The sequence below is a fragment of the Saccostrea cucullata genome, unplaced genomic scaffold, assembly GCF_032062105.1.
Source record: "Saccostrea cucullata isolate Sc308-1 unplaced genomic scaffold, CSIRO_AGI_Scuc_v1 ctg1200, whole genome shotgun sequence".
NCBI lineage: Eukaryota > Metazoa > Mollusca > Bivalvia > Ostreida > Ostreidae > Saccostrea > Saccostrea cuccullata.
Window position 1 is genome coordinate 1 of NW_026923920.1, and position 27,828 is coordinate 27,828.

General features: G+C 35.5%; 1 protein-coding gene across 1 annotated transcript in view; it reads right to left on the minus strand.

Moving 5' to 3' along the window:
* Window positions 1-18: 18 nt before the first annotated feature.
* LOC134265265 (very-long-chain 3-oxoacyl-CoA reductase-like) overlaps window positions 19-27,828 on the minus strand; it is a 34,080-nt gene continuing 6,270 nt past the window's right edge. Inside the window, exons 3-8 of the mRNA XM_062747510.1 lie at window positions 23,771-23,846; window positions 23,565-23,675; window positions 19,330-19,394; window positions 1,211-1,255; window positions 981-1,097; window positions 19-114 (exon numbers count right to left, since the gene is read on the minus strand). Coding sequence (XP_062603494.1) covers window positions 19-114; window positions 981-1,097; window positions 1,211-1,255; window positions 19,330-19,394; window positions 23,565-23,675; window positions 23,771-23,846 — 510 coding nt within the window. The remainder of the gene's footprint in view (window positions 115-980; window positions 1,098-1,210; window positions 1,256-19,329; window positions 19,395-23,564; window positions 23,676-23,770; window positions 23,847-27,828) is intronic.

Below are 27,828 nucleotides of genomic sequence, written 5' to 3' on the forward strand. Positions count from 1 at the left end.
TCGTCATTGTATTCCGTTCTAAAAATATTGTATAAAATATTTACCTACCTGACAAATAATTCCTTTTGATTCATATTCAGATTGTATACACCGGGAGAAAAATGTCACATATGCCTGAAAATGTGATTTTCTTGAAAAGTCAGTTATGCAGGTAATATTTTACTAATTTCATTTGCTAGTTAAAATAATATTTATGATCGTAAGTTTTGTGTCGCTAAAAATTGATACTGCATAAATTCTGTAGTATACTTATTTTTTTTATAATTGAAAAAAAAATATTAAGACGTTACTTGGACAACTCTTGTGTTCGGCTTGAATTCCAAGCTCATTTATTCATTCAGAATACTTAAAACCTTATTTTCTCCTTAAACATGAAAATATCCAGGCATAGGATGTTGGACTTTTGAAAGATTAAAATAAGGAGGTCAATCTTTCAATTATTTTTTTTTAATTTATAGAGAACATTTGTGTGTGGGTGGGGGGGGGGTGTTTGATGAACAGATTGGGAGGATACCGACCCACGAATGAGGACAGACTTCTGATTAGACTTCATTTTTTTTTATCTTTCAGATGGTGTAGTAGTTGAAAAGGGTTCAATTTTACATCTAGAGACATTTTGATATTTATAAGTTTGGGACCTTAAAGGGGAGAAAACTTGCAGCAGAAGAGTGCTGTTTAGTCCAGAGGAAGAGAACAGACAGAAAGTCCTAGTATAAGAACGACTGTCTTAAAGATTGAGCACAGGGTGGACAGGAGGAAGGGGCATCACTTTACAACTGGTGAGATACTTTTGTTTTGAACATATTGTATTGAAATAATGAAATGGATTGGAAACAAGTTCTTATAACTTACTTGTCTTCTTATAACTTACGAGTTCCTCTCGTATACTAGTAAAGCACAAGTATAGAGAATATACTCGATAACGTATCCTGCAAATTTAATTCAGAGCTAAGTCTAGACCGAATTGATAGATAACATACTTTACTGGCGGAGTATACGGTTTGCAGAGGAATAGGATGCACTCCACCAGCGGAAGAAATGTTTATGACTGCGCCTTTCTTTCTCTCCACCATTGCAGGCATAACAATACTCGTCATCTGTATATGAAACAGAAAACTTTTAAAAGAATTAAAAGGTAGGAGAATTAAGCATTTATAAGCATTTTTTATGATGTCTGTTATATGTTGTTTTTGAGTACAATATAACTTACCATGGTCACAGATGTTATATTTACGTTGATAATTTTTATAAAAACCTGAAAGAAAAATATATAATTAAGTACCATTAGTAAAATTTAAAATGTTGAATATCGCAGAAATATTGTCAAGCAAAACTAGGTATCATTAAATGAAGTCTATCTAAAATTTGATGTGAAGGACAAAAAGGTCAAGTAGATTTGTAAACTGTACAAAAGATATTTCCACAAAATTTATCTAGGTGTAGGGAGAAAATTTTGCTACCAGTATTTTATTGTAAGAAAAAAAAAATGATAAAATTTGTCTTCGTTCAAAATTGATTTTTAATCTAATTGAGTAAATAGGGCTAAAATTTATTACCATTTATTGGAGTTTATAAAAATAGCATTGACCTTGACTTGTTACTAAACTGAACACTCTTGCTCTGGGGTTTCATAAGTATTATGTCATACAAGCGTCTTAAGACAAGAGTTATATATCCCAGACAAGGATTTTCTTTAAATAAAAGATCTACTTCAATCTTAATCGACTTTAAGACTTGACTTGGCTAATAGGCACTATTATTTCTTTACTTGGAGGACACTCTTAGATAGATATGAGTTTGATTCGTAGAAGGGGAGAAGTAAAAAAAATGTTCCTCAAATCCTAGTGTTGGAGTATAAGCAGAATTGGACAAAATTGCAAAACATTATATTGCAGATAAATTATATCGCCTGCATAGCAAAGTTACTAGAAAGCAGAATCAAATCCATTTTGCGATGATGGGATTGGTCTTTCTAATTAAAGCGTATTAAACAACACCGTATGTCTCAGTATATGCTAGCACGATAAGATCATTCACTGCTCAATAGTCAAACACCAAACACATGATTTGCAGTGGCCACAGATAGCGTTGCAGTATATGTGAAACATTTTTAAACTAGTGCTAATTGTAACAGGGACCATTACAGATGTTCCCCAAACGCTCCCCATGTCCCTTTTCGTGCCTTGTTCCTCTAAGACCTTTTAAATATATGCTAAGTATCCAAGGATTTCATTTAAGAATATAACAATACAATGATATCAACTATCAACTTTATATCGTTTAACGTTTTGCATTCGCGCAAATGTACATGTACATGCACATGCAAGATGATTATGGCATGTTGGTTTAGCGATTAACATATCTTTCTATCCCGCGAATCAAAGAAAAAAAATTCATATATAAAGTTACCATTTTTCAAGCATATGTCATTTTTAAAAATATCGATTCACATTTTATTTCTCTATACTGATTTTAACCTCGGGCTCAAAGTTGGTTTTATTCCGACGACAAGGCAGGGTTAAAGTGCAGAAGGATAAAACGTACGCTGAACTAGGACCTTAGGTCCCCCGCGCAGTTCACATCTATCGGGTCTGTTTACTCCGCTACAAAATGTAGTGCGTTGCATACGTAAAGTGAAAATAGAATAAATCGTAATACTGTGAAGCCTTTTTAGTGTAAAAAAAAAAACAGAAAATTTATTTTTGTCAAGGGAATAACCATCTGTGATGGGTATTAGAAAACAAAGAGTGGGAGGGGGGTTGCTGAGCAACATTAACTGCAATATTATAAGATATATGATGTATTAGAGTTTAACATTTATGGATTATGTTGGGTGACCTGTGGTCTCCCCTATGATTTTATTATTCCATGTAAGGTTATGGTATCTATATAACGCAGTGCCTAACCTCTGATCTCCTTACTAATAGTAAGCGACTCAGAGTAAACGACGTACATCCAGTCTCTGCATTCGCAGATCTCTAACAAGCAGGGGGGGATGAAGATTTTGCCCCCCCCCCCCCCCCCACCACCCCCTTTTCATTTCGCTTGGACTTTTCACCAATTCTTTTACATAATGGAATAATTATTTGTTAATAAATTATTTAATGTCTCTTTTGTCTTCCTTGTGAGGTCATGCTTAAATAGGCGACCTCACCACTTTAACACTCTTTGCCGGAAATCCCTGATTTTAATTTATCTTACAAGGAAGATGTACAACCTGTATTACAAAGTTTGGGGCTGCATGGAATTCTCCTCCCCTTTCCCTGGAATTAACACATCAAATTCATAAACCCATCAAAACTACATTGAAAAAAGGAAATAAAATTTTAAAAATGCACCAATTGTTATTTAACTTTGGGATACATATATATACTGTAGTTGAAGACAAGCAAGTTGACTAATTCCAATTACATACATGTACATTTAGAGAATTTGGAGAAATTGTGCACTTTTTCATCGGTCAAAAAATTAGGGTCGCAATTCTTTTTTTGAGAGGATTTGAAATATAATTCTAAACATACCATGATTTTAAATTATTGCCTACTTACAACTTTCAATAACATCGTAATAATGTACAACATAAGATTACCTTTGTCTCATTCACCATAGGTCACCTTATATTGTACATCAAAAAGGAGACCAGATGTCATCTTCTGTTCTTCATCATATGGGGGACCAGAGGGCACCTTATTTTGTACATCAGTAGGGGGACCAGAGGTAACCTTTTATTGTTTATCAGTAAGGGACCATAAGATACCTTATATTGTACATCAGTAGGGGGACCAGGGATCACCTTATATTGTACATAAGTAGGGGGACCAGAGGTCACCTTCAATTGAATAACAGTAGGGGGACCAGAGGAAACCTTATAATGCACTTTACATAAGAAGGGGGAACAAAAGTTATCGTATACTCTAAATCAGTGGGGAGACCAGTAATCATCTTATTTGTATATCAGTAGGGGGCCCAGATGACACCTTATATTGTACATCAGTAGGGGGACCAGAGGTCACCTTATATTGTACATCAGTAGGGGACCTGTGGTCATCTTATGTTTAAAACAAATCAGTAGGGGAACAGAGGACAGCTAATATGACACTTTAGATCAATAGGGGGACCAGAGGGCACCTTGTATTGTACATCAGTAGGAAACATCTGTAGGGGGACTAGAGGTCACCTTATATTGTATATAAATAGGGAGACCAGAGGTCCCCTATTATTGTACATCAGTAGGGGACCTGTGGACATCTTATATTAAAAAAAATCAGTAGGGGGACCAGAGGACAGCTTATATTTCACTTTAGATCAATAGGGGGACCAGAGGTCACCTTGTATTGTACATCAGTAGGGGACCCAGAGGACACCTCATATTTAACAACAATAGGGGACATCAGTAGGGGGACCAGAGGTCACCTTATATTGTACATCAGTAGGGGACCTGTGGTCACCTTATATTGAACATCAGTAGGGGACCTGAGGACACTTAATATTACACTTTACATCAATAGGGGGACCAGAGGTAACCCTGTATTGTACATCAGTAGGGGGACCAGAGGACACCTAGTATTACACTTTAGATCACACTTTAGATCAATAGGGGGACCAGAGGGCACTTTATATTGTACATCAGTAGGAGACATCAGTAGGGGGACTAGAGGTCACCTTATATCGTACATCAGTAGGGGGACCAGAGGACACCATATATCGTAGATTGGTAGGGGGACTAGGGGTCACCTAATATTGTACATCAGTAGGGGACTTCAGTAGGGGGACCAGAGGTTACCTTATATTGTACATCAGTAGGGGACCTGTGGTCACGTTATATTGAAAATCAGTAGGGGACCTGAGGACACTTAATATTACACTTTACATTAATAGGGGGACCAGAGGGCATCTTATATTGTACATCAGTAAGGGTACCAAAGGTCACCTTATATTGAACATCAGTAGGGGGACCAGAGGACACCTAGTATTACACTATAGATCAATAGGGGGGCCAGAGGGCACCTTATATTGTACATAAGTAGGAGACATCTCTAGGGGACTAGAGGTCACCTTATACTGTGTATCAATAGGGGGACCAGAGGTAACTTTATATCGTACATCAGTAGGGGGACCAGAGGACACCACATATCGTACATTGGAAGGGGGACTTGGGGTCACCTAATATATAAAATCAGTAGGGGGACATCAGTAGGGGACCCAGAGGTCACCTTATATTGTACATCAGTAGGGAACCTGTGGTTATCTTATATTTAAAAAAAATCAGTAGGGGACCAGAGGACAGCTAATATTACACTTTAGATCAATAGGGGGACAAGAGGCCACTTTGTATTGTACATCAGTAGGAGACATCAGTAGGGGGACTAGAGGTCACCTTATATTGTATATCAATAGGGGGACCAGAGGTCACCTTATATTGTACATCAGTAGGGGACCTGTGGTCACCTTATACTGAACATTAGTAGGGGACCTGAGGACACTTAATATTACACTTTACATCAATAGGGGGACCAGAGGGCACTTTTATTGTACCTCAGTAGGGGACCCAGAGGACACCTCATATTAAACATCAATAGGGGACATCAGTAGGGGGACCAGAGGTCACCTTATATTGTACATCAGTAGGGGACCTGTGGTCACCTAATATTGAACATCAGTAAGGGACCAGAGGTCACCTTATATTGTACATAATAAAGGTACTAGAGGACACCTTATATTATATATCAACAGGGGGACCAGGGGTCCCCATATGTTGTACATCAGTAGGGGGACCATAGAACACCTTATATTGTACAACAGCAGGGTGACCAGGGGACATCTTATATTGTTTATTAGTTGGGGACATCAGTTGGGGGACCAGAGGACAAATTATATTGTACATCAGTAGGGCGACCAGGGGTCATCTTATTTTGTACACCAGTAGGGTGACCAGATGTCACCTTATATTGTACATCAGTAGTGGGACCATAGGACACCTTTTATGTACATCAGAAGGGGGAACAGAGGTCACCTCAAATTGTACATAAGTAGGGAACATCGGTAGTGGGACCAGGGATCACCTTATTTTGTATATCAATAGGGAGACCAGGGGTCACCTTATATTGTACAACGGTAGGGGGCCAGGGGTTACCTTATATTGTACAACATTAGGGGGACGAAAGAACACCTTATATTGTACATCAGTAGGAGATAACAGTAGGGGGACCAGAGGTCACCTTATATTGTACATCAGTAGGGGGAAAGAGCCTACAGTTCAGTTTTAACGTTCGTTACTAGGTGGACCAGAGATTAACTAATATTGTACATCAATAATTTGACCAAATGTCACCTTATATGTTAATTTATTATGGAGACTAATGGTCATCTTTATATTGTACAACAGAAAGGGGACCATAGGTCACCTTATACTGTACAAGAGCAGACGTCAGATTATATTGTACATCATAAAGGGAAACAAACGGAGGTCACCTTATACATCAATAGGGGGTCAGAGGTCACCCTATGTTGTAGATCATTATGAGGACCATAGGTCACTATATTTTACATCACAAGGGGGACCAGATCTAGAGGTCACCTTGTATTGTACATAAATAGGGAGACCAGTGGTCCCCTTTGTTGTACATTTTTAAAGAAGAAAAAGAATACCCTTCCTCATCACAACTTTGCCTGTAGTTAGTTTGTTTAATATCCAGGGGCAGAGGGAAATATTTTTAAAAAATAAATGCATTTCATAATTATAATTATTGACGTTATGGGTATTTCCTGTGTGAACAGAGTGGTGGATCTGTATGGTTTTTATGTCACGTGACATGGTCATATAAATAGCAGGTGAGTGCTTAAAAAGTTACTCTTCCGCTCGTACAGAACGTGTGAGGAATGGAAACCAGTAAATTAGGCACACACACACACACATACACATATATATGTATGTATCTAAGTATTATTAAGAGTTGATTTTTCTTTCAATACAGAATAAAAAATATAATTAATTTATGTTCTGACGAACGAAGTGAGGGAGAATATAAATTAATATAAATTTTATAGCCCTGTCCTAACCCCAGGGCCCCTGACCCTGGGACAATGAATTTCACAATTTTGGTATGGAGTCAATGCTTATAATAATGATGCCAACAGTTCGACGGCTTCATGTTAATGAGTAAAGAAGATTTTTAAAGATTTCATCAATTGTAGTAATTTCGCCCAAACTTTCTTGCCTTAGGGGGTGGAGGGCAGGGACCACGAATTAAAAAATCTCCCCTTCACCCATAGATGCTTTATGCCAAAATTAGTTTTAAATGGTTGAGGGATTACAGAGAAAAGCTGAAAATGTTCGAATGTTAACGCACAATGCTCAGCGCACGACGCCAGAAAAAAACTGATAGCAATAAGTCACATGCGTTGATTCAGGTGACTTTATAAGGAGTCCTTTGGTCTCAATATTTATGTAGAATATAAGGTGTCTTGTGGTCTCCCTGTTGACTTACAATATAATATTATAAGATGACCTCTGATCTTCTTATTGATGTAAAAATTAATATAAAGTGTCTTCCGGTTTCTTCATTGTCGTCCAAAATAGTGTTATCATTATTTTGATGATGTACAATATAATGTGACCTCTTGTCCTCCTACTGATGTACAAATTACGAGGGCTGTTCAATAAATAATGTCCTGAACTGTATGACATACAATACTAAGCATGAACTTTTCGCATTATTGCATCTTTAATGAATTTATAACAATTGATGTGACTACTTTTCATCACATAGTTTAACTGTGAGAAGCTGGAAAACAAGGGTATTCGAGACACTGAATTAAAAATGAATTGTAAAGAATCAGTAAACTAAAGTAAAATTAAACTGTTCATTAAAGCTGCTGTAAAACTTGTTAAGAATCCCAAAGAAATACTCGCTGAAATATGTAATAATTTACTGCAATCAATGTTTGTTTTATAGACAATTGAGCAGGTGGATTTCAATGATAAAAAATATATAATGGGCATCAAAAATGGATACAGTACTTGCAAACAAAAATTAATCAAATAATGTACTGTTTGCCAAATTTCAACAAATAATCACTGATGGTGTATGATTGACTATACGACACATAGCAAAGAATGGAGGCGTACAAGGCGAGGACAATCCCCCGCTCTGAAAAAAAGATATTTCTCAATTCGAAAAGTACTAGTAGTATTTTTTCAAAATTTTATGGCTTATATCATCTTTTACATATCAAATTCTGCATTTCATTGTTTTAATAATTTATGAATAATATATTTTTTATTCATGTTTTTAAGACATTTGAAAACAAAAAAAAAAAAAGAAGAAGAAAAAGCTTCATGTATAACTCTCTTCATAGCTCAGGTTTAGTTCAAGACCAACCGCTTTAACCACTACGCTACGAAGTATATGCACTACTGACGTCTTTCAGTGAGATTTAAATGGACGGGTTTGTTGAAGCGCAAATTTTTTCAGAAAAGTTCGATTTTCATATATAAATGGGTTCAGATTCCATTTTTTGGATAAATGAAATAGATTTCACATTTACATTTTCATCATTTAAGCGTTCACGAAGAATGGAGGATTGACCCATTCATTTTCAAAATTCGTTTTTTATAGCTCTATTAAACCAATTTTCCACTAAATATGCTTAACTGTCAACTTTGAAATAAATATTATCAAATGATAAGTCGTTCAGAAAAATAAAATAATAAAATATTTTGAAGATGACATTACTGAGAACATGATTTTAGAAAAATATAGCTTTTTTGTGGATTTTGAAAATTGAAAAACATTTTGTCTCAGAGCGGGGGATTATACTTGCCTTATACGCCCTCTTTCAAAATAGACATTATTTCGGGAGTAGTTCACACTGTTTTAAAAACGTTTGACAGAAAAAAAAAGCTTAGTACTCAAAAGTAACCCTTAAAAAAAAATGAGTGAAAAGAATAATGATATATGAAAAATTATTAAAAATATTAGTAATTGTAGTTAACCATTGAATTTCAAACAGATAATGAAACTTGAATCTATTGCATAAAACCATCAAAACAAAATTTACAAAAAGATGTACTATTCAAAAACAGCAAAGGTCTGAGAAGAGCAGAGAATTGCAAGAGCACAAAGATAGATTTATAGGCAATTTTCTTAAATATTAGTGGTCTTATTGTTCAAAATCGTATTCGGGGATGCAGATTAATTTCTGGAGGAATCTAGAAAGCAATTTTTCTGGTCCCCCTACTTATGTACAATATAAAGTGACCTCTGGTCCCCCTACTGATGTTCAATATAAGGTGAACTCTGTTCATCCTACTGATGTACAATACCGTATATCAGGATTTTTCCGCGTGTATCCAATTTCCGCTTTGTTCGCGACGAGTTCTGAATCGCGGAAAATAAAACAGCGTAAATTTAATACAAAGTTTTCTTCTTGTAGTAGGATTATTTCTTAATGCTTATATCGTAGAGGGTAGAATAGCGGGATCAGGGAACAAGCGCAAGATACCGGTAATAGGTACAAACCCTTATTGTTTGTTTACTAATTGACAAGCCAGCTAATTATATGGGTCACGTTTCTTGCGAGAAGCTATTAAAACTAATTATACCTGAGATGCTAGTCAGTTTGGAACAGTTAATTAACTATAATTGTTTAAATCTTAAAAAATAATAGTTAGTACGCAAAACAGGTGTGTAATCAGCCGAGCGGGTCTTCCGGAATTAACTACTAGGTGAAGGTCGATAGATCTATTTCTCACCCGTATGAAGCCTAATGACTACATTTTACATCCAATTTCTTTATAGGCTTAAAAAATTGTTAATGATAAAATCACTGGGACTTTGAAATAGTGAAAATTTGATTTGCGTAAATTAAATATACTGATTTAGGTTCTGATTCGCGGAAAAAACATGACGCGAAAAAACCTGATATACGGTATAAGGGGACCTCTGGTCCCCCCACTGATGTACAATATAAGGTGTCCTCTGGTCCCCTACAGATGTACAATATAAGGTGACCTCTGGTCCCCCTACTTATGTACAATATAAGGTGACCTCTGGTCCTTCTGCTGATGTACAATCTAAGATGACCTCTGGTCCTACTACTGATGTACAATATAAGGTGTCCTCTGGTCCCCTAATTGATGTTCAATATAAAGTGACTTTTTCTCCCTCTACTGATGTACAGTATAATATTAGGTGACCACTAGTCTCCGTACTAATGAAAAATATCATGAGACCTCTGGTCCCCCTACTGATGTGCAATATAAAGTGGCCTCTAGTCCTCCTACTGATATATAACATAAGGTGATTTCTGCTCCCTTTACTGGTCCCCTTTTGATGTACAATATCAGGTGACCTCTAGTCCCCATACTGATGTACAATATACGGTGACCTTTGGGCCCCCTACTGATGTGCAAAATAAAGTGTCCTCTGATCCCCTTACTGATGTGCAATATAAGGTGACCTCTGGTCCCCTTACTGGTCCCCTACTGATGTACAATATAAGGTGTCCTGTGGTCCCCTAATTGATGTTCAATATAAGGTAACTTCTTGTCCCTCTACTGATGTACAGTACAATATTAGGTGACCACTGGTTTCCGTACTAATTAAAAATATCGGGTGACCTCTGGTCCCCGTACTGATGTGCAATTTAAAGTGGACTCTAGTCCTCCTACTGATGTAAAATATAAGGTGATTTCTGCTCCCTTTACAGGTCCCCTTCTGATGTACAATATCAGGTGACCTCTAGTCCCCCTACTGATGTACAATATACGGTGACCTTTGGGCCCCCTACTGATGTGCAATATAAAGTGTCCTCTATCCCCTTACTGATGTGCAATTTAAGGTTACCTCTGGTCCCCTTACTGGTTCCCTACTTATGTACAATATAAAGTGATCTCTGGTCTTACAGATTCACAATATAAGGTCACCCTTGGTCCCCCTGTTAATGAACAATATGAAGTTTCCTCTGATCCCCTTACTGATGTGCAATATAAGGTGACCTCTGGACCCCCTTCAGATGTTAAATTAAAGGTGACCTCTGGTCCCCCTACTAATATACAATTAAAAAAATGGCCTCTGGTCCCCATACTGATGTACAATATAAGATGTCCTCTGGTCCCCTTCTAATGTACAATGTAAGGTGACCTCTGGTCCCCATGCTAATATACAATATAAAGTGGCTTCTGGTCCCTCTAAGTACTGATGTACAATATAAGATGACCTCTGGTCCCCGTTCCGATGTTAGATATAAGGTGACCTCTGGTCTCCCTTCCTGATGAACAGTATAAGGTGTCCTCTTGTCCCCCTACTGATGCACAATATAAGGTGACCTTTGATCATCATACTGATGTACAATATAAGGTGACCCTTGGTCCCCCCTGCTGATGTACAATATAAGGTGACCTCTGGTCATCCTACTGCTGTACAATATAAGGTGACATTTGGTCCCCCTACTTATGTACAATATAAGGTGACCCCTGGTCCCCCTTCTGATAAACAATATAAAGTGGCTTCTGGTCCCTCTAAGTACTGATGTACAATATAAGATGACCTTTGGTCCCCGTTCTGATGTTAGATATGAGGTGACTTCTGGTCCCCCTACTTATGTACAATATAAGGTGACCTCTGGTCCTTCTGCTGATCTACAATATATGATGACCTCTGGTCCTACTACAGATGTACAATATAAGGTGTCCTCTGGTCCCCTTATTGATGTTTAATATAAGGTGACTTCTGGTCCCTCTACTGATGTACGGTACAATATAAGGTGACCACTAGTCTCCGTACTAATGAAAAATATCGGTGACCTCTGGTCCCCATACTGATGTACAATATAAGGTGTCCTCTGGTTCCCCTCTGATGTACAATATAAGGTGACCCCTGGTACAAGTGCTGATGATCAATATAAAGTGACCTCTCATCCCCTTACTGATTTACAATATAAGGTGACCTCTAGTCCCCTTTCTGGTGTTAAATATACGGTGTCCTCTTGTCCCGCTACAGATGTACAGTACAATATTAGGTGACCACTAGTCCCCGTACAATATAAGGTGACCTCTGGTCATCCTTCTGATGTTAAATATAAGGTGACCTCTGGTCCCCCTACTGATGTACAATATAAGATGACTCTAGGTACCCCTGCTGATGTACATGTGGGACCTCTGGTCATCCTTCTGATGTTTAATATAAGGTTACCTCTGGTCCCCTTATTTATGTACAATACAAAGTGACCTTTGGTCCCCCTACTGATGTTCAATACAAAGTGAACACTGTTCCTCCTACTGATGTACAATCTAAGGTGACCTCTGGTCCCCCTACTGATGTACAATATAAGGTGTCCTCTGGTCCCCTACTGATGTATAGTATAAGGTGTCCTCCTCTGGTCCCCTTATTGGTGTACAATATAAGGTGACCTCTGGTCCCTCTACTGATGTACAGTACAATATGAGGTGACCACTAGTCCCCGTATTATAATTTAAAATATCGGTTGACCTCTTGTCCCCGTACTGATGTACAATATAAGGTGTCCTCTGGTCTCCCTGCGGATGTACAATATAAGGTGACTTCTGGTCTCTCTACTGATGTACAGTACAATATTAGGTGACCACAAGTCCCCGTGCTAATGTAAAATATCGGTTGACCTCTGGTCCCCGTACTGATGTACAATATAAGGTGACCTCTGCCCCCTACTTATGTACAATATAAGGTTTCCTCTGGTCCCCCTACAGATGTATAGTATAAGGTGTCCTCTGGCCCCCCCCCCCTACTGATGGACTTTATAAGGTGCCCTCTGGTCTCCCTTCTGATGTACAATATAAGGTGTCTTCTGGTCCCTCTACTGATGTACAGTACAATATTAGGTTACCTGTAGTCCCCCTGCTGATGTACAATATAGAGTGACCTCTGGTCCCCCAAATGATGTACGATATAAGGTATCCCCAGCCCCCCCTATTATGTGCAATAAAAGATAACCTTTGGACCCCTATTGATTTAAAATGTAAGGTACCTATGATCCCTCTGATGATGTACAATATAAGGTCTCCCTAATGATGTTAAATGTAAGGTGATCTTTGGTCCCCCTATTGATAAACAATATGAGGTACCTCTGGTCACCCTTAATTACTTTCACGTTTCTGCTAATATAGATATTAGAAAGTTGATCTTTATAAGTTATAAATATGATTATTTTGGAGTAAAACAAAGAAAAATGTCTATCATATAAAATTCAATTAATATATAAGGTGACCTGAGGTCTCCGTATTGATATTGATGAATATACTTTTGTGCCTTTAATGCCTGGAGAGTTCCAAGAATGTTTTATTACTACGCAAAATGACGAACTATTTGCGGGGGACCCCAGGTCCTAGTTGAGCGTACGTTTTATCCATCTGCAAATTGACTTCACCTCGTGTTTCCGCAAAATTAAATTAATTGAGCACTCGATCCCGATCAAGCCAAACCCGATTCAAACATGAGTTCGATCCCGATCCAGTCGACCCCGTTCTTAATATATAAAAATCAATAACAACTGCAATTTTAATCTAAATATGTCAAAAACAATGTAAAAAAGATTGTATATAAAACATTTTATGAAAAATAAAATTTATGCACCTTGAAGGATTTTACACGGCAGCATATTTTAACCTTCGACATTTCAAAAAGAAATCTGGATCTCTTGTTATCTTGAAAGGGGAGCTGTGGGTGAAGGGTGAAAAGATTGGGCCAAAAGAGGAGAGGGGAGCACCGACAAGTAATACTTAAAGATAGTGTACAATTACTTATTACTATACTGAACCCATAAAATGCGACCCTATTTAAAACAAATGTTGTCAAACTGCAACTTAACAATCTAATTCAGGGAAACTGTGTCTCTTGTTTAGGGAAAAAAAAAGCACCGATCTTAAGGGGTGGACGGAGACGGGACACTTTAAAGTGGACGGGAGGAGCCATAGGGAGTAATGGTATAAAGTTCCAATTCAAAAACCCAACAAGAGGCCCAATGGGCCGCATCGCTTACCTGAGCACTGTGGCTGGAAAAAAAAGCAAAAATTCAGTATATCATTTAAACCCAAAAGTGGCCCCAACCAATCCTTAACCCCTTCCATGGCATATACGCATTTCTACGCAACTGACTTGAAAAACAAGTGTAGTGTGAACAAACATTCATTACTTTGTTAAAACTGCAAATATCAGAATAATTAGCGTTAGAAAGAAAAAATAATTACAATAAAATACTATATAGAATTTTTTTTTATTGGTTATACCAGTATTTTGCTAGCTTGAGTCAAACTTCGAGCACTATTCGAGCGATTTTGCTATTATCGATTATCGAAATCAATGCTGATGACATTATCGAAATCAATGCTGTGATAACATGTAATATGTAAAAATGCTAAATTCTGGTGATTACTTCCAAACCCCACCCCATTTAACCAAAATGCTTTAAATTAGATTTTTTAAAAATGTATATGCTCATAAAAAAACACAATGAAACTCATTCTTGAATAAATGGAAATTCCAGCATTATTATTGTGTATTTGGTAGCCATGGCAACTGAAATTATATTTTCATAAACATTTTCAAAAACTACACAATACCTGCTTTCAGAATATATATACATTGATATATACAAAAATTACAAAAACATCACAAAAATTTGAACAGACTAATGAATATACACTAACTAAGGGTGCTTGCATATTTTGATATAGGCCTAATATTGCCAGTCAATAACGTACACATTTTACAAAAAGAGAATTTAGACATCATTAATTACAGTTTTGTTTAATTTATAGAGCTTGTTAACATTAGAATTTTCTGCAGTTTGTTGATAATTTAAAGCAATTTCAGTCGTGAAAAAACCTCGATAATTTGCTGAAATAAGGGTAAAAGGACAAAATAAAATTCAACAAAAGAAAGCGACTTAAATCAGGAAAATATGTTTAAGTCTATGTTTAATCACATTTTCTCAATAAAATTAAGAATTGTTTTTTTAAATGTTCTTATAGCTATATTTGCTTATTGATTTGTATATTTAATTGTATGCCATTCCTAAGTTCTAATAGGTGTTAGTTGTTATGGGGGATATTGGGGGCCAAATGATTGGAATCAAGAAGAAAAGTTTAATTCGGTGTAAGTTGTTACTAATTAAAACAAAACTTGTTTTCCGGAGAATAGTTTTATATTCAAATATTCCCCAATGTTTTCCTACCTTTGTCTTAGTGCAGAAAGGTGAAATTTATGACACACGAATAAGAAAATTAAAGAAAACTAATGAAGATACAAGTCAAATTATTCAAATACATGTTGATTTTGAATTTGATTTTTAATTTTTGGCTCTTTTTGTGTCGATTTTCATCAAGAAAAAAAATGCCTAAAAATAATATTATTTTTAGCATTTCACACTGTTTTTGTACGTGTTCCTGTGTAAAAAAAAAAAATAAAAAAAAAGCATAATAATGCACTGGTTTTAATACCTAAAAAAAAAATTAAAAGCAAGTGGCAAGGAAAGTAATCTTTAAGTTTTGAAAATTTCACACAAAGATTTTTCGGACATAGGTCCCCTTAAGTTAAATTGATTTTAATGTATTTTTTCAGTAATTGGGCACAAAATTAAAATAATTATCGAAACAATAAATTTTAAGTAGCTTTAGTATGTATTTTGAATTTCCTCTGTCTTGATCAACTCTATTTAACCAGAGAAGTATTTAGAAAATTATCGTATATTGTTACATAATCTTTGATAGTAGTATTGTAGTATCTTTATTGCTTAATTTACATTGCATATATTGCCACATATAACATTACTAAAATATATATAAATTATATAGTTTCAAAGCAAAGTGAAGAATCGGTACAGTTTTTGGTATATTTAAAAGTAAAAATCCAAAAATATCACAAAACATTTACTGCAAGCGCTTTCGCCATGTTCGGCTCTTCAGGCAATTATACAATATATATATACATTGTTTAACAGGTGTTACACAGGTGTTATTACATAATTTTACACAAATATGTATGTAAAAATCAGAAAACTCGTAAAGTGACAAATATTTAATTTTATATAATAACCAACTTCAGTATGTTTTGACGATCTACATTGGAGAACTTGAAGGAATTGAAAATTTTAACAATCGTTTGTCCATAAATTATTGAGTAATTGTTCACGTAGACAGTATTACAAACGTAATGTTAGCAGAGAGGATGATAACCGGGGTAATTGACAACAACTAAATAATTGTGTGTTAGTTTTTCTCATCTGATATGTAAAATATTCATTGTATTACAGACCTGTTTACTCTTACGATTTCGCCGTATTTTGTACGGATTTTCAGTCCAAATTACGTCTCACGTTTTGCTATCATGAAAGTACGGAAATTGAAAATACATTTGTTTTGAATTTAGCAGTTAGATTTCGTTATGAGTTTCACGCTTTTATTATCAGTAAAAAGAGATATTTCAAACACAGAAGTGATGTCGGGTATGTATACTCCTCCAAATAAGGCCTTCCGCATGACACCAAAGTCAATGACCCTGTGACGTTGACTGTGTCCTATATGCTAAAAATAGCTTTTATGAACCTTCACCATAACTTTTTGAACCATGAGAGATAGAGACTTCATATTTGGTATACATACTTCATTAATCAAGTTCTTTCAAATGACACCAAGATCAATGACCTTGTGACCTTGACTGTGACCTACATGCTAAAAATATGTTTTTTAAACTTTATTGCCGCCGGGCGCATAGTGTTTCACAAACACATCTTGTTACATTTGAAATACATTGATAGATAGCATAGATACATGTATGGTCATGATAATATTTAATAATATCAACGTTTATACATGTAGGTATATTCACATGTATATTTTGTTTGTTATTTTGATTGAAATTGAACAAGCAAATTCAAAGAATTGTGGTCCCCCGCTTTCGGTGTCTTTGTGGGTGAGATTCAAATATGAACGCCATATTATATGTCATTTAGAAATTATTACCAAAGTTGATTTTTTTAAAAAATAAGGTCAATACACATATGAAAGCCCTATCTCTTCTCAATCAAAAGTTAAAAGGAACAAAATGCGTTTGTGAAACACTGATGACCCCGTATGGCAACAAAGCGAAGATTGAACTTTTCGAAAATGCAAATTAAATACATTGGTACCCAAATTTTAAAAAGAAGGTCAAACTCCAAGGTCAACAAAAAAGGATAAAAGTTCGTGGTATCCAATAAAAGGTCTTTTCACAAGGATTACTTATGTAAAGTATGAAAGCCCTAGCCCCTACCATTCAAAAGTTATGGCCAAGGTTAAAGTTTTTAAAAAGTAGGTCAAACTCCAAGGTCAAGGTCAAAGGGTGTAAGTTCTTGATATCCAATGAAAGGACTTGTCACAAGGATTAAATATTTGAAGTATGAAAGCCCTAGCCCAAACCCTTCAAAAGTTATGGCCAAGGTTAAAGTTTTAAAAAAATGGACCAAACTACAAGTTCAAAGTCAGAAGGTCAAAGTTCTTGTTATCCCATGAAAGGACTTCTCACAAGGATTACATACCTGAAGTATGAAAGCTCTCGCCCTTACCGTTTTAAAGTTATGGCACAAGGTTGAAGTTTTTTCATAAGTACGGAAATCTCCAAGGTCAAGGTCAAAAGGTCAAAGTTGTTGATATCCAATGAAAGGTCTTGCCACAAGAAATATATATGTGAAATATAAAAGCCGTAGTAACTACCGTTCAAAAGTTATGGCCAAAGTAAAAATTTTAAATTTTTGTGTAAAAGTGGGTCAAACTCCAAGTTCAAAAGGTCAAATTTGGTGGTAACCAAAGAAAGGTCTTTTCACAAGGAGTACACATGTGAAATATGAAAGTCATAGTTCCACTAAATCAAAAGTTATGGGCAAGGTTAAAGTTTTTGTGACGGACGGACAGACAGACTGACAGACAGACGAATGAGATTTAATGTCCCCTCGCTTTCGCGAAAGCGGGGGACAAAAAAAACATACAGTCTTTAATTTCAGTACTTAAGAGCAATTTTTAACACTCATTATAATTAATTTATAATAAGAATTTTAAAAGGCTAAAATGTTGTGGTACGATTTAATATAAAGTAAGTTTTTTTTAATTAAAACAAAAATCAGTTTAAAACAACCATTGAATAAAAGCACAACATATGTTACCCTTAAATAAAAGTTTATATATTACACTGTAGCTTTGTCGTTATAATTATAAACGCATGATCATTATACAAATATTAATTAATACTAATTAATTCTTATAAATAAACACATTGAATGTGTTTGATTTCTGTCTGATCCTTTAAGTTAAAAAATGCACAATGTACCAGTGGAAAGTTGTAAATATCGTTTCTGCGTGAAAACAGAGGAAATTCAGGTGAAAAGACGATGGTGGTGTTCTTCATATATTTACAGATTTATTGATCTGTTATTGCTTATTTCTTGTTGTCCCAGGGAATAATACCTAGTATGTACCTTGAAATATTTGGTCCTTACCTTCTCAAAACATTTTCTCCAAAAATGGAGGGGGTGGGGTAAAATTAGTGCGTCCAAGCGGGCTGATGCAGAATAAAGTTTATACGCCCGCTCCCAATTTAGTACGTCTAGGGCGTGCTTGCGGGCGGGAATCCAAGAAGGATCGGGATTTTTACCCAATAAGATTTCAACAGATACTACCTAAATAATGCTCTCTCGTATGTGCACTTTTTTCGGGCCCAATAATCAGTATCCAAGAGGACTTGGACTTGACGTACCCAATACATTACCAAATATGACAGGTAGCCGGACAGCTAGACGGACGCCGGACAAAAAGTGATCAGAAAAGTTCACTTGAGCTTTCAGCTCAGGTGAGCTAACAACAACCTTTTGAGATAACATTCTATAATGAAATTTTTTCTTATAAAGAGAATGTATACTTTTTGACCTTAACTTTTTGAAATCTTCATTAGACCACAGGAACTTGTAGGAAATTTCATTACAAAAGCTCAAAGACCTCTCGAGGCGGAAACTAACGTGTTAAAACAGACAAAATTTATGACCTTGTTCTATGACAGTTTCACCTCAATATCAATAGCGTCTTTCTTAGGTCACAGGGATTTGCTATGTAAAAACATTGCAAAAGCATATTTCTCGAGATATGATACGCTTGAAAACTAAAATGCTAGACATACAGAAAGACAGACGGACAGGCAGATAGAACCAAATTAATATCCCCACTTTCACATCAGCGAAAGTTGGGAATAAAAAATTATCTGAGGTTTTTATTTTACAGTTCAGATAAAATTATATTGAACATACCGGTACTTTATAGTTTTCTCATACCTCTTCTCTATCAGTTACTTCCAAAAAGTAGTTTGGAAAAGGATAATTCATCCCTACATTATTCACTGCAATTAGAAAAAAAATGAATGTTTTCTATTTTTACCTTATACGGTTTCATGAATGATTTAAATGATAGATTACTATTATTTAAAAAATGATAGCAGGCTAGGGAAAAAAAGGATTTCCTTGAAAGTACATTTTGCCGGAGGATACAAGATATATTTATAATTTATGTTATCATTATCAGATAAATCTAATCAGTATTTAAGTACGGGTTGGATGAAAATGTTTATATAAAGAGCAAGAATATATTTTGTTTTACAGCCAAATTTTGATACCTGTACTTGTATATTACTAATGCCAAATCTTTAAAGATTGAGAACATTTCTGAGCAAAAATTAAGAAAATTTCCTTAAGAATAATAAAAGCATAGAAACAAATATCTATTGTAAATGATAATGGATTGTGATAAAAAATTACATGTATGCTGTAATGCTGATACAAATTCATGCAGCGGCATTTTATCTAGGTGAAATATTTAATTCTCATTTGTGCTGAAAATGTCGACAAATTCAATGTTATCATATGGGCTATTTTACTATATGGTAAAAAAATGGCAAAGATTGATTGTATGTTGTTTAACGTCCCTCACGAGAATTTTTCACTGTAATAGGAGACGTCACCGTATGCCTGTGAAGGGCTTCAAATTCAGACCTATACTGGGCACTCAGGACCATTGAGCAGTGAGGGTTCTTTATCGTGCAAGCGTCTACCGTGACACGGGACCTACCTTTTTAAGGTCATATCCGAAAGACCCGTGACTTTCACTTCTGATGCCGAGCGCTTGGCGAAGGAACAGTCACGAGAACGAGCGAGAATCGAACCCGGGCCTCCCGATCACGAAGCGAACGCTCTACCACTAGGCTACCGTGAACGGTAAAAATGGCAAAGATGGACAAAAGACGACCCAATTTGATCAACATTTATTAGGGTGACCTATTTCTATCCGTTTTTGTCCGTTGTAACATTGGAACATTTTCAGCTTCTTCTCTGTAACTATTCAACCAATTCCAACCAAATTTGGCATATATCATCTATGGGTAAAGGGGAACAAAAATTGTGAATTTCATGGGCCATAACCATAAAAATTAATGCAATCTTTAAAAATCTTCTTTACTATTGTACATTAAGCAGCCAAACTGTTTGCATGATTTTAATCATCATTGAATCCTCTATCAAAATTGTGAAATTCATGGCGCTTGGGTCAGGGTTTCTCAGGTGCTAGGACGGGGCTATATAGATTAAATGTATATAGTGAAACTGCATTATTTCTTTTAAATTTGTCTTTGCTCCTGCATGGGTATTCAATAAACAAAACAGATTCAAAGTTAGGTTGAATAAGACTGCCTCTTCTAAAATTATGAATTTCATGGCCCCGGGGTCAGGGATTCTGGTGTTAGGGAGGGGCTCTATTGATCGTGAATTGAAAATGCATAAATTCTTTGAAAATCTTCGTCTCTGCTCCTGAGTTTTAAATAAACTAACCAAGTACAAAGTTATGTTGAATAAGAGTGTCTCTTCCAAATTGTGAATTTCATGGCCTCAGGGTCAGGGGTTCTAGGGTTTAGGGTGGGGCTCTATTGATTATATATAGTGAAAATAAATTAATTCTTTAAAAATCTCCTATGCTCCTGAGTATTAAACCAATAAACTATCTACATATTATGATGAGGTGGGATGCCTCTTCCAGATTTGTATACTAGTATTTCAGGGCCCCTAGGTCAGGAGTTTTGGTGTTAGGGCGTGGCTCTAATGATTATATAGTGAAAATGCATTAATTCTTCGAAAACCCTTTTTCTTTGCTCCTGGGTATTATGCCAATGTTCTAAGTACATATTAATGATGATGAAAGGTGCCTCTTCGAAATTGGTTAATTTCTGGGCCCCTGGGTCATGGAACTTTGGATGGGGGTGGGAGTTACATAGTCTGAAAATAAATTCATGCTTTGAAATTTGCTTTTTGATATTAATCAACCATTTATGATGAAATAAAATCTATAATTATAAAATTTCCAGAATTTTGAAATATGAGCCCCCAGGGTCGGTGGTTCCTGTGGGGTGCGGTGCACAACTGGTTATAAAGTGGAAATGCATTTTCTCTTTGTTACTCTAATCTGAATCTGTATATTAAGTAACCAAAGTAAGCACTAGTTATGATAAGCTATAGTGTCTCTTTCAAAATTTTGAATTTCATGGCCTTTGATTAAACACGAACCAATTCAATTGTTGGAAAGTTGTTACATGATACAAGTGAACAATAAGGCCTGTTGGCGTCTTGTTTAGTTACAGAGGTGCAATATACATTTAAGAACAAAGAACAAAAAACCTCCTCATTATCCATCATTTTATAAAAGAAGTTTTATAACCGTCCATTTTAATGTATTTTGTTGTTGTTCAAAATTATCAAGTATCCTAAATTAAAAAAAAACCCTCATTGTTCTATCAGTAAAAAAAGGATATGGAGATAACGGAACATATCAAAGTCCATAAAACAATACAAAATAGGAACAAAGCAAACACGGACCTCCGAAACATCAGAGGTGGGATCAGGTGCCATGGTGGAGTGAGCACCTCTGCTGAACGGTCACACCCGCAGTGTGCTCCTTGACATGATCGGGAAATAATGGAAAAATCCGTCGTCAATTCCGTGTATAAATAATGGACTAACAATTAGTATGAAAAAAGTCAGTCAGTATTTGTCTCAGTGATAAATACGCACGCAACTCTCGATTCCTGCCTACATTTTAGAACCATTCAAAATGAATAGCAATTTGGCCATAAAATCTTTGTTTAATAAAAAGAACATTTCAATGGTAATTGATGAATTGTCTTAATACCAGCGCTAAACAGTAAATTATCCATAATTCCAGCTCTTGAAAAAAGGGGGGTAGACGATATTTTCCATTGAAATCGGAGTTTCAGCCATATTTTGAAATAGTCTTAGATATGATTAAATGTTCCTTATATCTTTTCTTTCGTCTTAGGTAAAGAAATAAAACATGAATATATCAATAAAATATAATGTTTCAGTTGTAAATCGCTTTAAAATTGGTGGAAAGTTAACATTTTTATCGTTTTTTGTCAATAAATATACGAGTGCCCCCCCCCCCCCCCCCCCCGTGTCACACAAAAAGCTTTGGTATGAATTTTTGAAATAACATTCCAAATTACCTTTAAAAGGAATTTTTGTGACACGGGAGGGAAAGATGATTTTTAAAAAAATTTCTATTGTGAAAACACAAGTTTTACCAAAATTTTTAGAGTTATCTCTCTTTGTTTTCCCAATGTTTTATGAAAATCCATATAATTATCTATAAAAATATTAAAAATTCATCAAATAAGTTAACTCTTGAAAACTGACTTGGAGGTACGCAGCAGAACAATATTATCGTTCGCAGTTCTTGTATATCCTGACAAGGTCATTGTATCGACCATAAAATTGATGAAATGATGACTTTAAACGAGACTGTTGATTTACCTCGTTTTAGAAATTGTTCATACGTATAGCATGCTCTAGCGTATCTAATCAACTGAAATATATACACTCCGTATGCAGTGATGAAGGTATATTGCTGCATAAGTAAGGGAAGTTGACGATAGAAAGGTTAAAGGCATGACGTTTATCATATAGCATGGTTGATTACCATTAACGTCTTTTTTCAAGTAAAATATCCAAGTATGAAACAGATGTGTCAGACTATGTGGTATCTTTTATCTCAAGCTCACCAGGATATATCGTATTGACGTAGGAATGGAAATGACCATTGTTAATTGACAATACGTCGTCGATATATCTAAATGTCGAGTTGAAGGCCACAGCAATTGTTTACTTCTTTTCACGCATAAGATTGTGCACAAATTCTGATTCATATGAATACAAAAATAGGTCTGCTAATAACGGAGCGCAATTGGTACCCATGGGAATTCCAAAAAAATTGTTGGAATACCTGGTCTCCAAAAAGCACATAGATATTGTCAATCAGAAACTCAAGCATCTTTTCGATGTCAACTTCAGAGTACTTGTGTGTGCAGTCAGAATGTGTTTTAACAATTGAAAATAATTTTGCAAATGACCAATGACCAGGTAAGTAAATTTACGAGTTAAAAAAAAACAACATTATGATGATTCTATGGTTATAAAAGGATGACTATAAAATAAAATTAGGGTTAATTTACCAAGTATACCGATCTCCAGGCCTGCCAACTGGTCCCTAATGGAATCATACAGCTCTAGGCCTTTAGTGAAGTCAGCCACAATAATCCTTGTTTGAACTTTGCTTTCTTTTTCTATAAAAACAAAATATCATATACTCTACATGTTACATGACAATGCTGACGATTTATCTTGAATCATCTTGATTTGTACACAAGTAATTCATTACCTATTTCACTGGCAACCTCCTGAAGTTTTGCTTCTGAACGACTTATCAATACAATATTCATTCCCCTTTGAGCTAGCTAAAACAAGAAACGATTAAACATCACTGATAATAAATTTCAAGTGAACGTTTTTAGCATTGTTATATATGAACTTCTCATCCCTTTACTAACAATTGTTAACAAAAACAATTTCTTTCGATTGCACTTGATCGTTACGGACGATTCGGTATGCAATATAACAAGCTCTTCAAATTTTTGCAAGAAAGTAAGGAATCCCTTCTATTAATTGGAATAGTGTTCAAGTACAAAACATATTTTAATTCATTCTTAGATATAATCTGGACTTGAATTAAATTGTAGCTCCACTGGTTTGAACAGAAAATTTCATGAGAAAGTTACATTTTCATTTAAAACATTTGTCTTGAAATTTCTTCGGTTTTGATTAAATACTTTTTTTTTTAAAATGGCCATGTAATTTGAAATATTTTACGTTTAAATTCCCTTATTTATTGGATGACCCTTCTATAACATATTTGATATTCGTTTTGTTTTAACGTCGCTTTCGAGCATTTTTTATCAAATTGAGTAAAGTTTCAGTAACATTCATTGAAATCAAAAAGTAGTTCTTAGATCATGCATTGGCATTGAAACAAGTCAATCGTATCAATTTTACTTGAACACAAATGGAAAAGGTTAAAGAAAACTGAACACATTGTTTTAATTTTTAGCAATGAAACATGGAAATAACAAAGTCAACTAAAACAAGAGGTACTGTGAGCAATGAGCTCACTAAACCCCCCCCCCCCCTGCCTCCCATAATGTCCATGTGTTGCTATATATTGTTTTACGGTAATGTGTAAAGAGGAATAACTCGTCCTTTCAAATGTTATCCAGAAGCTTCTATATGTGACGTCATAGGTAAACATATAATGGCAATGTCCATGATTTGCTATGGGGAACCTTAAATACGTGTCGAATAAAAAAGTAAAATAGGAGGTGCACAATGGCAATATTTAATAAAGATTCTGTGAAAGTTTCATTAAATTTCACTCAGTAGTATAAGAGGAGTTGCGGATAAGAGATGAAGCGTAACAGACGGACGGACGGACGGAAATACCGATTACTATATACCCTCCCACTTTTCAAGCGGGGGGTATAACACGAACTGGAGCGGAGCAAACAGAGACCTTAAAAACATCAGTGGTTGGACCAGATGACTTTGGATTAGTAAGCATCACCCGTTAACCAGTTAAACCCACCAAACGGTTACAGACAACTAAACACATTATTTTATTTTTTAGCAATGAAACTTGGATATAACAAACAAACTCCATTAAAACTAGAGGTACTGTGAGCGATGAGCTCACTAAATGATACCCCCCGCCTCCATATACTAGTAGTTTTAATGGCAAAGTCCATATGTTTTGCTGTTGTCGGAAAACCCAAAATATGTGTCGGATCAAAAAGTGAAATAGGAGGTGCACAATAGCAATATATTATAAAGATTCTGTGAAAGTTTCATCAAATTTCATTCAGTGGAATGAGAGGAGTTGCGGATAAGAGATGGGTACCCCAAAGCGTAACAGACGGACGGACAGACAGACGGACGGACGTACAGACGGACGGAATTAACGATTACTATATACCCTCCCGCTTTTCAAGCGGGGGATATAACTAGAGGTACATGCACTGTGAGAAATGAGCTCACTAAATGATACCCCGCATCCCACATGAATACATTGTATCATGGAAGTGTCCATGTTTTGCTATGGGAAACCCAAAATTGTGTCGGATCAAAAAGTAAAATAGGAGGTGCACAATGGCAATATGTAATAAAGATTCTGTGAAAGTTTCATTGAATTTCATTCCGTGGTATGAGAGGAGTTGCGGATAAGAGATGGGTATCTAAAAGTGGGACAGACGGCATACAGCTAGACGGACGGACATCCCGATTGCTATATACCCTCCTGCTTTTCAAGCGGGGGTATAACAACACGAACCTGGAGCAGAGCAAACAGGGACCTCAACAACATTAGTGGTTCGACTAGATGAAATTGGAGGAGTAAGCATCACTCGTCGACCAGTTAAATCCACCATGGCATGCTCGGGCCAAGGAAAAACATCCGTAGAAAATTCATTGTGTAAATTATACACTAATTGAATAAAAAAGATCCAATGTCAAACTGCATTTGCAGACAGGACCATCGAATCGAACATAGAATTTGCGAAATGTCGAAATTAAACAAAACTGTTGTTCATGTTCCATCGAATCCTTTTTTAACAGTTTCACTCGCTTGCTATTATATAAATATAGCATGTAGTCGAGTGTAACATTGAAAATTTTCATCCCAAGAAAACCATTGTCAACCGAGGCGCAGCCGAGGTTGACAATGGTTTTCGAGGGGTGAAATTTTTCAATGTTACACTCAACAACATGCAATATTTATTATATTCTACTGAATGTTTTACAAATACATATAACAGTGAACCGTGCGCGCATAAATTCTGCGCAGTCGCTATTTTTTTAAATATCACCCGTCGTCAAGCACTGTTGACTGTTGTTACGCTGGAGGGCGTGGCTTCATTTTTCAGCGGGTAATAGTGTTTTTAACTAATGTTTCTAGACCAATCAATCATATTCAACTTATTTTAATGAAAGCATAATATTAGGAATAATTCGTATGTACATGTAAAAATACTTTTGTGCATCTTGTCAACTGGGAAACATAAACTTCAAACTCAAGTGATATAGGTACATGTATACTGCTAAATAATTAAGTGAAGTCGACGATAGGAAAGATAAAATCTTCATGTTTATTATAAAGTAGGGATGGCAATTTGTAACCGGTTAACCGAGTCGGAACGATGGCAATCGGCTAGAAAAATTGTAATCGGTTAGTCGGAAAAAATAAAATTTATATCAATTTCAACCCAATTTTGATAGAAAATTCATTCTTGAAAAAAATAATTCTTTGCATAAACGTTGATAATTCAGTGTTTCCTTATATTCAAGATGACTTGGGTGTAATTTTGGTTCTCTGGATTGAGAGTGTAGGGTAATTTGTCATTTTGTGTTTGAAGTGTTAATTACTGTTAAAACACCAAGTCCTTACCCTGACTGTCCCGTATTTCTTTAATGATAATTAAATCACCGTTAAGAATTGCGAATTAGTATGTTTGGATTTTTTTTGGCATTTATTCTGTCGAATAAATTACTAAACAAACTTTGTAAATTAAGTGATGTATTTCGGACTTAGTTTTAATTATGGTGACAACGCACCATGAACGTATGTGAAATCGATCTGCATTGGAAAAATTTTAATCACTCAGATTTCTCAGACATGATTTGTGGTTTTCTTAATTTGTTCATAGTCTATATCAAAACTAAAATGAAATATCTAACCTTGTTTTTTAAAAGCAATAATCAAGAAAATAACAACTAGACTTTATTAGGCTTCTTGTATATATAAATTATAGATCTACTTATAATTAGGAAGAAAGAGTTATGTACATCAAGGAAATGCATATTTTGATACGGTTAACCGGTTAACCGGTCGGAACGTTTTGCGATTAACCGATTAGCAATTATGTATTCGATTGCCATCCCTATTATAAAGCTTACAATATTAATGTTGTTCGATAACCACGCGTGCTTACATAGAAAAATTTCCAAATATGAAACAGATGTATCATACTCTATGGTATCTTTTATTTAAAGTCAATCAGATATGTATATTGAATCAACGTAGAAACGAAAATAAATACTGTAAATACTGTTAATTGATAACCTCGTCGATATATCTTAAATATATATATAACAATTATTAGTAGAAACTAGAGCAAAGCTCGTTTCTAAGTAACGAGTAGGTCTTCCGTCCTGTTTGACCGGAAGTAACTTTCATTTAAAAAAAAAAGATTAATGACGTCCAAAAATGGTTTAAATACTCCAAATATATGTTAAATGTTGCAAAATTAATACATTTTTTTGCTACTTCTTGTTTGACGGGATTTGACGTCGACGGACGGAAAATTAAGTTTTATGCATCTAGTGACATATGTT